The 13,688-nt window shown below is 42.2% G+C and overlaps 1 protein-coding gene across 2 annotated transcripts in view; it reads left to right on the plus strand.

Moving 5' to 3' along the window:
- Positions 1–13,688, plus strand: part of ATP7A (ATPase copper transporting alpha) — a 30,856-nt gene continuing 17,168 nt past the window's right edge. The window contains exons 1-4 of one of the 2 annotated variants that reach the window (XM_055817997.1): positions 1–105; positions 8,385–8,521; positions 11,534–12,023; positions 12,740–13,474. In XM_055817997.1, coding sequence (XP_055673972.1) covers positions 8,414–8,521; positions 11,534–12,023; positions 12,740–13,474 — 1,333 coding nt within the window. In that variant the 5' untranslated portion in view covers positions 1–105; positions 8,385–8,413. The remainder of the gene's footprint in view (positions 106–8,384; positions 8,522–11,533; positions 12,024–12,739; positions 13,475–13,688) is intronic. The other variant, XM_055817998.1, reaches the window with a different exon arrangement.

Raw genomic sequence — 13,688 nt, forward strand, 5'->3', positions numbered from 1 at the left:
GGCGCGGTCACGTGGCGGGCGGGGCGGGGCCGCCCGGCGGGGCGGCTGCATGGGGCAAAGTGCCAGGCGCGACCCCGCGCCGGGAGAGCCCGCCCGGAGCCTCCGGTGAGTGCGGGCGCGGCCCGGCTTCGGCCCCGCGCCGGGGGGGTCCTTCCGTCCCGACCGCGGGGTAGACGGAGCTGCTACATGGCCCTTGGGGGCCGCCCCTGCCTGGGCCGGTGCCACGGCGTCCCCCGGGCCGGCGGGGCGGACCGCCTCTGGCGGGGGCGGGCGGCCGCGCTACGTGTCCTCTCGGCGCGGCGGGCGGGAGCGGAGGCGCCGCGCGGGAGCGGGCAGGGCCGTCGCCGGCGAGGGTCCGAGCCCAGAACGGCAGCTGCGCCCGGGCCGCCGCTCTGGCCGGCACCCCCGCTGCGGGTGTCTGGCGCTTCGGGGCGGGCGGGAAGGCGGCGGGGGCCCCCGGCGCTGGGGCAGCGCCTCCCGGGCGGCCGGGCCCTCGGCGCTCCGGAGCCCGTCCGCCTGAGGAGGGTTCCGTGGAGGGGTTCGCTGCGCTGCCGCCTCGCCCCGGGCCGGCTGCCCCCGCGCTGGGCGGGCCGGGGGCTGTGCGGCGAGGCTCACCGCGGGCACCCCCCCGGGAGCTCCCTGTGCCCGGCGGTGGCTGGGTGTGCGCCCACCCGTGGGGCCGAGGGACCCTCCGCCGGTGGCGACCCCCGGGGGCAGGCTTTTAAGGCGCCTGGAGGGCAGGGACGCGGTGCCGCTCCCCGCGGGCCTGTCTGCCCCATCCTAGAGGCTTCACCGGCACCTCCGGGAGGGCTGGCTGAGCCTCTGGCCGCACGCCCCGCACAAGTGGGTTTTTCCAGTGTTCTCCTTTAAAAACACCGTGTAAATATTCTGGGAAAGGGGCAAGTAGGTCCCTGATGCTTTGGGGTGAAGCCTCAGGAACATGAGCGAGAGCAGACTCGTCTGTGGCCTCTCTGTATCCACGTTTTGGAAATGGCACGTAATTATTGTTAAAGTTCCTTAAAATCTTTGTTGTGCAGCCACTAAAGATGGCATTTCTGTACTTAAACACTTGTTGAATTGTGTGTGGGGATGTAAATAGGCCAAGAAATAGTTTAATCTGTTCGGTAGTGTGGAAGCTAGTCGTGTATTACGATGCACTGTGTGGGCACAAACATAATTTGGTTAGAAATTAATAATTATAGCGTATTTTGTTGTAGAGAAAAGACCTGAAGCTTTCTTCCTTCCCAGGTGGCGAGCCGGGAAAGTAGAAGCTGCCATTATATTACATGTCACTTACTATTTTATTCTTCTTTTCATTTGTATAATGTATTCCATGTTGTCCTGCCTTGTATTTTAAGGCTGAGCTCAAGAATGAGGAGCCCCAGTTGGCCTTAGGATGCACACATAACAAGGGTTTAAAAATTATATTCTGTTCCTAATATTTGCTGTGATTCTTGCAGGGGAATGTTCATGTTCTCCAGAAATCTGACTTAAAAAGTTAGTGGAAGGGCATGAAGAAATAAAGGGATTCATGAAGAATTTGTCTCAAGTGTTACAAAACTCTTGTTAGAAGTGAAGTAGAATGTATTTAATGTGTGGTCTTTTTTTGTCATCCATTTTGTACAGAAATAAGTCCCTCAGAGCAATTTCCATAGTCTGCTGACCAAGCAAGGCTTGTTATGAGCAACATGAATTACAACCTATTCAGAGTATCACATGGCTGGCTGTCAGATATTTATTATGCATATACAATTTCTCCCTCAATGATTAAGCCTCATATAGCTAGTCATACTTGCAAATGTTTGCCAGTTAACCTAATAAAACCTTGTTCTTGCTTATTGCACCAGATCGCCTGTAACCCATTCTCCAGCACCTCTGTAAGCCCAAGGATGAGATGATGCAGCTTTTTCCTTTTGTGCTGTCCTTTGCTTTTTGTCACAGGTCTTTGCAGGCTTTTAGGGACAGGTACATTTTTTCCATTTAATGTAATCAGTAAATTTATCTTTCTTCTGCCATAAATAAAGTAAGCTATAAAGTAGGAATCAGCCATTTAGAAATTTAATAATGTCCAGAGGCTGTAGTTAAATCTGACAGACTCTTTTTCTGGTGTTCGTGTGATTTTTGCCTAGCTTGGGTCTCTTTTTTAGGTTCAGCAGCTATAAATTCAAGATAATTATACATGGAAAACTTCGGTGGAAAGTGGTACATTTAGCCTGAAACATTGTGTGCTTCTGGGTTATGTATCTTTACTGATCCTAGAGCAGGCATGAAGCATGTTTGTGGTGCACAGAGCTTTGTTGCACTGTGATGCCAGGGTTAGCTCAGATACTGGAAGCACTGAAGTGTTTTTTGTGGGGTAGAATGAGAGTCTGGGTCTTTACCAGTGTTGTAACTTCCTCTTCACATTGCCTATATTTTCTTTTTTGGTTGGGGGTGGGTGTGTGTGTGTGTGTGGATAGTGTGAGGTTGGGAATGACTTAACTTTGAGTTCATTAAACCTTATCTTGCTTCAGATATTTTACTTGGAGACTGTTCTTTAGCACATCAAAAAAAGAGTTTAGAGAGATGTATCTGAATTTCTCAGTCACCTTGTGCTTGATCACTGTTTAATTTTCCTTTCCATAGGAAGAATTTGCTGTTGGAAGTAGAAATGACTTTCTTTTCCTGTTGCATCATGCACTTCATGGAAACACTAGTTGCCTTTCTTCAAGAAAATGAAATGCTTGAATTTAAACTTGCACACAGGCAACCCAAGTGTTGAGCCTAAAATTGTACCTGAGAGAAAAAAACCCCAAACATACGAAGACTTATGTCTCTTCCCAGCCATGGTTTCAGTCTTAATTATCTCTTGCATTCCTCCTGTTCTGTCTCTGGGTGTTGCTCCTCCACATGAAGGCTAGTGTTTGGTTCTGCACTGTTGCAGAGCCAGATTATTTCTAGGGCTCTGCTGCTTCATTGATGGTGTTAATGTCCAAACACGGAAGTACTGCTGCTCTGTGTACTGCAAAAGAGATGAAAGTAATGAAAGAGAATGGAAAATGGGAGTTTCTACAGGTGTTAAGCAGTAAATACTACAGCAGAGAATACAAAAGGCTTTTACAAAGTTTGTTCAAAGACAAAGCTCTTTGTAAGATGAACCCACTTTATTTGATACTCCAAAACAGCAGTAGCTGAATTGAAGCCCTTTGGTTTCTTGTATTCTAAATACATAGCTGTTAGTTTAAATGGGACGGCTCCCATTTGTTTGCATTATCAAATCCAAAACTCTTCACTAATTGATGGTTAAGGTGTTTTATAGGTAGGGCAATGCATTGGTTAAGAATAAAGCCATTATTCTTCTCTGAAACAATGTATGATCCATAACTTAGCATATCACTTAAAAGAGTACACCGGTGATAACGTTGAATTACAAATTATTCATTAGCAGTCATTTGCCTTGCAGTCGGTGGTAATAATTGAGCTCTTCAGTGTCAGCTTATAAAACGTATGTTGCCGCCTAGAAAGCCTTTTAGATGTTGCAGAAGTTCTACATTTGTTGATTGTTTCAGCTGCATCCTGCCAGAAAATAACTGTCCCTTGTACAGTGAGGTTCTCTTTTGAGCTAATGCGTGTATATATACACACAAGTGCATATATATATGCTTTGCTTTTTTATTTCTATTTTGTTCACAAAAAAAAGTGGGAGAAAAGACAAACAGATATGTGGTGGTGGATGGCAAGAATGAGGAAACAGGGTGTTCCAAGTTCAAGCCATGGCTGTAGTATGCATGGATTACTATACAGCCTCATGCAGATCTTTTGACTTCTGCATCCATTTTCATGTGAACTTAGTAAAATATTAACACATACAAGGGGAACTAGGATTAAATTGTCAGTATTTGTACATCTACTCATAATTTATTGGTGTAACATATTTTTCAGGCTGCTTAGTCATGAGTTTTTCTTAATTTAACGTTGTCAGAAGGAGGAAATGATGACAAAAGTATTTCTTCTGCTTTTCAGCCAAAGTATTTCTACCAGGAAGTACTCATAAGGAAGGTAGAGCGTTAGAAATTAAATAGAATATAACAAGGTAGAATACTGTCTCAGATGTGAGCATGTATTAGCTTTTAAATTCAACTGTTTGTCCTGGGCATCTTGTAAGGGGAGGAAAATGCGTGTGTGCGTGGTTAACAGTCCCAGAGTATGAACTGTATCCTTTCTGCTGAGAACGAGAACTCCTTAAAGCATCAGGAGCACTGGAAATCCAGACAGCTGGGTCTGCAGAGCTCTACAGCCGTACAGAAAACTGAGATTGTGAATGTGCCATTTCTTGATTCAGTGTCGATGATACCGTGCAACTGATGTGAAGAGGCAGTATTGCTTACAGATGGCTCACCTTCTACCTGTAGATATGGACACATCTCATTTTTTTAGAGAACAGCCTGTTTTTAAAAATGGCGTGAAAACTGTTAACTACTTGCAACAAAGCAAAGAAAAATCCTTGCTTGTTGTCCTCCCCACCAACAGAGAGCTGTTTATATCCTATAGATCCAGTAGCATTTCTTAATTAAAAGTCAGAGAACAAAAAGCAGAGACAGTTTGATCCAACGTATTAATTCTGTGATGGAAATTCTGGGTTTGGTCTTAATACTTTGGGGCCTTGAAGGGTAGGAAGAAAATAATTCCTTTACTGTAATGCCTTTATGATTTTTGCATGTTTTAATTACAGTCTCTTCCAGGAAAGAATTTATTCTACTGTGTTTATACAATTCCTAACAGCATGGGGTCTTAGGAGACCAGTCTTTAAAAATAGCCACCAACCCAACAAAGAAAAAACTTCTTGGTGCAGTGGAACGGTTGAAGCTTGATTGCTTTTGATTTATTATTTAAATCCAAACACAAATATAAAACATACAGAAACAAAAATAACAGGTGATGTATTTTATTTTAAAGGAAAGATTGTGTCTGTATGAAGCATACACTTGAAATGTAAACGGGACATTCTATTGATATAGTAGGATTCTGGCATCATTTGTAAGTGCTCCTGAACTACTGCAATCAGAGTATTTTCTTGTACTTCTGTAAATATCATCCATCATATCTGAAGTCACTTTACAAGCTGTGTTTAGCTAATTAGTCCAGTTAGGCAGAATAACTCTAATAATTCCTGTTTCTCTTTCCACATGCTACTTTTTCAGTAGGAAAACATGAGGCTGTGTAAAAAAATTGTGGTGGTGATTGTATGTGAAATGAACAGCAGAAGGGCAAGGAAACATGCTGAGAAAATGGAGGAAACACTTTGTCCATTTCAAATGACAGTCATAGTAGATGTTAAGAAAAGTATAATGTCATTTTTGCATATATAAGAAATTAATTTTGTAATGCATTGGCGAGCATTCAGTAGCAGTGCTGATGGCTGCTGTAATGACCTCAGTAGTACCAGTTCACCGTATTACGTGCATGGCTGCTGTTAGCTTGACATACTACTTAAAGAAAAGACTTAAACGCTGTATCCTAGTTTCTTGTAACAATGGATATTATTGTGCTGTAGTTTGAGTCTCAAACCAAAGACCAAGCAAGATAGCCGGGAACTCGGCGGGCTTTCTCAGACCTGCGTACAGCTGTGCCCCAAGCCTCATCCAAGGCAACACCTTACTAACCTTTGATTATTTTAGATAGACCTCACCGTAAAAGTATTACCTTTAATTTATTGGGTTTTTTTCAAAATATGGTAACAGTACAGTTGTCAAGACAGTTCAAGTTGATCATGCACCTGAAATGCTTTTAAATTCACTTCTAGCCAAACCTTACTAGAGGACAGATCGTCTATGACAGACTGTTGTGTCCCATTTTCTTTGGTTCTGTGTGTCTGGTTGTGCTCACAAAACACACTATAAGTACTTTTTGAAACTTTATTCATACTTCAGCCTTGTGGGAATATTCATTGCTTCCTGACTGTGGAGTTAGAATCCTGTCTTTGTTCTGTATGGACTGAGCGTTCCTTACAGGAGAACAGAGGTAATCCATAAGGATCACATTCAATATGATGACATGAAAGCATGTGTTTTCTTGGGTAGCTTTATAGGGGTTTTGAAAATATCTTGTACCTCTGAGTGTGCCAGATAAGCCTGTGAGAGAACTTACCATACAAAGTTTGCTTAAAATAAACTCTTCTGCTGCCCCGTAATTCTCTTGCGTGTCGGGTGACAGTTCTGTATTTCTGTGATGTGTGAATGTTTACATATAAATATTTGCATGTGTGTTTCTCATGACTTGGATCTCTTAAGAATAAGCAAAAAGTGAGATCTGAGATAACTCTTCAGGTAGAGTTGCCTTATTTCTGCTCTTAGCAGGGATGAGTTGCCGTTAGTGTTTTCTGCTGCCTATAGCATAACGTGGTGCCACCTGCAGCGATAGGAACTTACTGTCACTGTTCTGTCTTCTGAGGTGGCAGCACCCCCTTAGTCCAGCTGGTGCCAGTGGTAATGCCATGTTCTTGGCCAGCCTCAGTAATAATTAAAGCTCTCGTGGCCTGAGGGCCCCGCTTTGTGGGAGCCCTTTCCTCTGTCTCCTGGCATGGAGACCACATCGTGCCGCAGTGTCCTGCTGCAGCGTCCTGCGTGTGCCCACACCTGCATCCAGACACAGGACGAAGCTTTTGATTCTGATTCCACAGCCACCAGCAGCCTCCAGTTGTGCTTGCAGCCCTTGTGCTTCCCAACTTCATCCATAAGGGGGGTGGAAGGATGAGATGTTAGCACTTTATGGTGTGTTCAGAGTAAATACTTGATGCCTTTCAGGAAAGTCGGATGTTGCAGGTTGTTCAAGGTTCTGATCAGATTTAAATCCCCATGGGAGTGCTGCTCAGACTCTCCACGTGTCAGTGAAAAAGGTTCCTAAGTTGTTGCATGCATGTGTTCAGAGTCCTTATGGCTACGAGATTTCCTTCGTGCATGGTGAACATTCCTGTCTCTAGCCGTGCTTACCGTTAACGTGCGCTAATTCTTATATTTACTGTGTAATTCGTGAACAAAACTCTTGCTGCCTGTCAGAATATGAAGGTTCGTGCCACAGTTTAGATGAATTAGCTGATCATTTGAGGAACTTAGGAGATGCATTAGGAAAAGAAATATTTAAAATCAACTTCTTGGACTATTTTTCATGTTGTGTATGTAGTTCAACTTTTTCTTTCTTTTTCTGACCTATAAACTATAGTTACATTCTGCCAGAGGTTAGTGGCTGACAGAAATTTGCAGTGTGTTCCTGGCTCTTCAGATAAAATGCAGCTGAAGAGAAATATGTGTGTGATCCACTGGAAACTTTACTAATTCAGAGGTTTATGGTGTCTTCTCATTGATTAAGCTTCAGCATTTAGCTTTGTGCATCAGTGAAGTAAACCTGTCTGTATGATGAAACATCCTTGTATTCTTACATGTCTGAAAGTGAAACCAGAGGCTTTCAGACCTTCTGTAATGGAACAGTTCTGAAATGTCACCAAATTAATTTTATTAAACTTTGTTAACGTAATTTAGTTTTCCAAGATAAGTCCCCAGGGTAAAAAAACCCAACAAGTTAAGCATGTGCTTGACTTCAGCTGTTCAATTGATCATCAAGATTAGCTGTTGCTTCCACTGCAGCTGAACATTAAGCATTTATCTCTGATCATTTTCCCCAGTCACTAATCTCTCTGTCATTGGAAAAACTAATGTGCATTTTCAAAAGGTTAAAAAAAAAAATCTGAAAATCACTTTTGCCCTCTTTTTCCCCTCTGTTACTTAACAGTTTATATATTGGAAATGGGTAGTCCTTTGCATTAGCCATTATTTCTACAAATTAGTTTCATCTAGGTTCACTCATGTTTTTCTGGTGGGTTTTTTTGAGCAAAACTAATAGTGTTCATCTTCAGAGGAGCAGAAATTAGAATTTTCTGAATGAGATTGGGAAAAGGCTTGATTTCCTTCATAGGATGAATTTCAGTATAGCTCATTGTTGCCAGCATAGGATAATATATGAGATATAAATGTGGAAAAACGTGATTGTCACCTGTGCCCCTGTGGCTTGCAGGCTGTCCTCTCATTGTAGCATCCCAGAGCTGGAGTGTGTCTGGTTCTCACTGCTCCCTGTAGCTTTGTCTCACACACCAGTGAATTGCAACTTTGTGCATGCAATTAAATGATCCCTCTTGTAACACAAATGGAATAATAAGTGTTCAAACACTTTCCCTTTTGAAGATTCATAGGAATAAATACCTAAAGTTCTCCTTCCTGTTAAACTTTGCTCAGATTTTGACATCTACTACAGTTACGTGTGGCTAAGTACATCGTCTGTTAAATCCCAGTTTTAGTTTAAGTCTTTGTGAAAAGATTGAAGAACAAGTGTCTTTATTGCTTTTTGGCCAACAGCAATGAGAAGACTTGAGTAGAATTTCACAATGGAGGCAAAATCCATAGTCATCGGCGTGGAGGGCATGACGTGCAATTCCTGCGTTCAAACCATTGAACAGCATGTCGGGAAGATGAATGGTATCCATAATGTTAAAGTAAGTAACACGATTTCTTACAAAGCTTTGCTCTTCTATGAGAAACCGTGATAAAGTATGCACCAAGGGGGGAAAATACGTGCCGAGAGTATATTCTGTACGTTTCGTGGGAAGCTGATGTTAGAAGTGCTTTAGGGTATTTCTGGTATAAGAGAAAAACAAGTGCTTCACTGCAGTGGGAGCTAAGTCTTTCTCTGTTACTCTTAAGTAATTACCTGCTTTATAATAAATTCAGTATTGTGAAGTAATGAGAAAAAAGAAGAAAAAAAAGGGTGAGAACAGGAAATTTTTAAATAAGGGAGCGCAAGCACCCTAGAACTTAACACTGGTGAAAAAAGCAAGCTGTCCTTGTCCCTTCCACCGACTAAACGTCAGGATTTGCTCACAGGCCTTTTCTTTCAAACTGACAGTGCACAGGGGTCACTTGCAGGGGTTCAACAGTATTTGTGGGCTTGAGGGGTTCAGTTAATCATGTGGTAGTTGACCCACCATGAAAAATAGAGCTGTTTTGTTGTGGTTCGTGAAGTAAGAGTAGCAGGTAACCCAGGGGACAAAGCAAAGTCTGGCTAGCGCTTCCAAGCGTGGGAAATTTCCTTTCTTTTGTACGGGTTATGGGGAAGTGGGAGAAAGAGCAACAGAACTCGTGTTGAACGGTTAACAGAGCTACTTGTTTGCCCTTAACCCAAACTTCCTTGACTTGACTTCATTGTAAGTAGTTTGGTTGTTTTTTTCTTAGCTCAGAGGAGATACCAATAGGTTTTTGTTAGTGTTTTTTCTTTTGTGGGCAGAATACTGGACTGTAGGCTATGCCAGGGTGAGCTGGTTATTCCTACACAATACATTTTTACAGTAGTTTTGATAATGGAAACAGTTTAAAGGCTGGGAGATTCCTCTTAGTTTTATGGCTTAATTTGTACTGGAAAGAACAGTCCTACCAACAGCAGCGACACAAAATTGTGAAGTTTACTTAGTGTCTCTGGTCTGAAATCATACTGTAACGTTCCGTAGTGGTTGATTTTACTCTAAAGAAAATAATACCTTCCTGGTTTCATCAAAACATAATTACTATTTTAGTGGCTATGTCTTGGATGAACACTGGCCTTCCAGAGTAGGGTACACTGTCTTAATGTGGGGGGGCATGTGGTTGTTACCCTAGGTGATTTTGAGGGGTGCACTGCGGGGCACCATTCTGTACGGAGGCAAGCGCTGCACTGCTTAGTGCAGTTTCCTTTTGCCTGAAGTGGGTGTACGTGTACACACGTGGAAATCTGGGTGAACAGCACCGATATTTACAAGGTGCATCATTTTTCATCTTCCTCCAACTGGAATGGAGCTTTAACGTGATGCAAGGCTATCCACGCCCTCGCCCCAGAACCCTGGCTCACCGGACAGACCGCTTCAGAAACAGGGATGCCGCCGTTAACATCTGTGGCGTGATACGGTCAGATAGCTCACTAGGTATCTGCAGGTGTGATGTCAAACGAAGGCTAAAAGCAGCCTGTGAAATAATATCCCAAAATAACCTGACTTAAGAACCCTGCCTTTCTGGCTTGTTCTAGCAAAAGATTTAATCTCGTCAGCCTTGCATTTTTATTTTTTCAGCTAATTTCTGAGAATATACGGATGACTTGTGCCAGGAGAAGGAGTAGAGATTCATACTTTAATTTGATTGAAGACAGTGTGCATCCCATAGCATATTTTACGTAAGGAACGAAGCAGGTTTTTAAAAGGACAGTATTAAGAGTTTGTATTTAGTTTTTAAGGTAAATATTCCAAAGCTGAATACCACTTCTAAAACTACTCTTGGCAAGAACCTAGTCTGCATAGAACAGGACTATAAGAAGCTTTGAGGTCTTATTTAGTAGTTATCGTCATTACAGCATCAGAACTTCAGTTTAGCCAGATCATTTGTTTCAGAAAATCTCTGAGAATGGTGACAGAGGGTTTTGTTCAGAATTCCGAATTAGGTCGGTAAGGGAGATGCATGCTAGGTGAGTGATACAGACACATAGAGCTGCATTAAGGTTATTTTGCCTCCAACTGCAATGAAACCAATAAATGTCCATGTTCCTAATTATGCCAAAGCCCATAATCGGAATAAAAATGAAGAAAGGTTGTTCTTACCATGATTTAAATGTTCTAATTTAATCATGACTGTGGTCTTCAGGTTATAACTTTGCCCAGAGCAAAGATAGAATTGAGTGATAACGTGCTGGGCCTCTGGCAGGCATCCTGGCTTCCCTTTTGGAAACTGCAATAATTGTGTTTGATATATCATCAGTTGGGAGCAAATTAAATTGAGGGTATTTGTAGCATTTGAGGTGAAAGGCTAGTACCAAATCAGGACATCTCTGAATCACCAAAATGGAAAAAAAGAGGAAAACCAGTGGCTTTAATGTTTCTCATATGTCAAATTTTGAAAGTGAATTTGTTCCATGAAGTCTGATGAGCTTTATTGCTCGTAGCAAGTTAACAGCCTGTGCCTAAGATGCCTAGAAATACTGGACTCCTTTCACTGCTACTTAAACCTGTGGGTTTTTTCAGAGTGTTTTCTTCCATCCTTGTAGCCTAAGGGTAATTACTGCTAACTGCAGAATTGTACATGTGATTAGCAGTGTTTCCGTGGGCTGTTTTGCTTTCAGGGTTGAATTGTGTTAGTCATAATTTAAGAGAGTTTGGGTCTGGAAGTTTCATTAACTGCGTTGATGCTGTCTGGACATCATAAGTAAAAGTGGCCAGACTTGCAAAGGGTCCTGAAACTTGGGGGTTCGGTGGGGAAATCTGCTTTTTCTAGCCATGTAGTACAGATGAGCACAAGATACTTTATGGTGGCTGTTGCTGTGGCTTTATTCTTCAAGGTGAGTAGTGACAGACAAAATTATACTGGACAGGTATTACTAATATATGTAAGTAAAAGCTGTTTCTAGTTTCATGCAGGGTATTAATTCTCATCTCATCTCTTAGTATTGCATTTTGCTAAATTGTTTTGGTTGTGTTTTTTTCCCTTGCAAGGTATCTCTAGAGGATAAGAATGCAGTCATCATTTATGACTCAAAATTGCAGACTCCAGCAACGCTGCAGGAAGCAATATATGACATGGGATTTGATGCTACATTAGCTGATTCAAACCCACAACCTGTTTTACCTGACACTATTTTTCTTACAATTCCTACTCAGTCAGCTCTAACGTCTAAACAGATTTGTAGTACGCTACGAAAGAACAAAGGTATCGTGGATGTTAAAATGTCCTCCGATCAAAAAATCGCAGTGGTGACTTTCATTTCTTCCATTGTCAATGGCAAGCAGATTAGCCAAATGGTCCCAGGAGTAGAGTTGAGTCTCTCTGCACCAGAGGTAACGCCTGGAACTTGTGAAGATTCCAGCTGGTCTCATGCGAGCAATGTTGTGCTGCGCCTGAAAGTAGACGGGATGACCTGTCATTCCTGCACCAGCACCATTGAGGGGAAAATCGGCAAATTGCAAGGAATTCAGCGGATTAAAGGTAAAACCGTAGTGTATTTTTGTGTAAATTGAAGCTGACCGTGCTGTTCTTTGATGGCATTGTGAAGGTTTCTTGGGTTTAGATTTGACAGCTTAGTGTGACAGTTACTCTTTGCAGTACCAGGTATTTGGTTACGTGTTTAATTTGGCCCAAATTGTGGTGAGGCTGTTGCTGTTATGCATGACAGTGTTCAGTGATTGCTGTGTAATATTTTGGTAGGGAGCCTGGAGTAGTCATGCTCCATAATTTTACTAGATGTCCTGTTTGTTTGTTTTGTAATTAATATTAGTTTATATTTTCTGTTCAATTTGAAATTAATGTTAGCTTATATGTGATTGTATCTAAAAGGCAAGACAAAATTATCTGTATAATAAAAATAGCTTTGGCATAAATGTATTGCCACAGACCCCTGATAAAAGGATACATTTAGTAAGAAATGGTGATGCCATTTGTGAAAGTCCTGGGGAAGGCAAAAAATTGGGGAAAAGAGGAGTTGAAAATTGTCGTAGTGCTGGACAAAAAATGGTGGAAGAGCTAAATTGTTTGATATTTACCAAACCAACTAAATCTCCTTGGCATTGCAGTTACATTTCTGACCATTTAAAGTGTTCTTGGAAAGCTTTGACAAGACCTGTTGCTCTTAGCGACATAATAAGCAGCGTGCTTATTATGCTTAGGGCAGTAATGCACACGTATTTTTATTGATTAATTTTCAGTGTCCTTGGACAATCAGGAAGCTGTTGTTGTTTACCAGCCTCATCTAATCACAGCAGAAGAAATAAAACATCAAATTGAAGCGGCAGGTTTCACAGCAGCTTTCAAAAAGCAGCCTAGACCCCTCAAGCTCAGTGCTGTCGACCTGGAGAGGTTGAGGAATGCTCAGACCAAAGGCTCCGAGTCAGCACTGAAACACAACTCGAATGTGAATGAGACAAAGACAGTTGCCTTCAGAGTTGATGGGATGCACTGCAGTTCGTGTGTCCTCAATATTCAGAGCGCCATATCAGCACTTCCATCAGTAACAAGTGTAGTTGTCTCATTAGAGAAGAAATCTGCAACTATAAACTATAACCCAAACTTAATTAGCGTTGAAGTCCTGAGAAGAGCCATAGAGGCAGTATCTCCAGAGACATTTAAAGTCAGCCTTCCCGATGAATATGAAAATGTAACTCTTTTCCCTACCCTGGTGTCTCCGCTGAAGTCTCCTCATCCAGCTTTGAAGGATGCTGGCCAGCCACTTACTCAAGTTGTTGTGATAAACATTGAGGGAATGACTTGCAACTCCTGTGTGCAGTCTGTTGAGGGAGTGATAGCCCAAAAGGCAGGTGTGAGGTCTGTTCACGTCTCTCTCACAAATCGTAATGGGACTATAGAATATGACCCTCTGCAAACAAGCCCAGAAGACTTGCTATCCTCAATAGAGGATATGGGATTTGATGCGTCTTTATCAGGTAATGACATATTAAGCTTCTAAATTTAACAGGATTGTACGGTTCTGTTTAGGATTTGGTACCACCTGAGATGAAATGTAGCAGTTGACATATACTTGCCAGGAGAGCTTTATATCTTCGCTGTCAATGAAATAATTAAATATACATGCGGTTCCTTTAATACATCAGATGAATTAAAAATAATTGAAATATGTCAGGTAAATACTGATGTTTG

This window comes from Falco peregrinus, chromosome 13, assembly GCF_023634155.1.
Source record: "Falco peregrinus isolate bFalPer1 chromosome 13, bFalPer1.pri, whole genome shotgun sequence".
Taxonomy (NCBI): domain Eukaryota; kingdom Metazoa; phylum Chordata; class Aves; order Falconiformes; family Falconidae; genus Falco; species Falco peregrinus.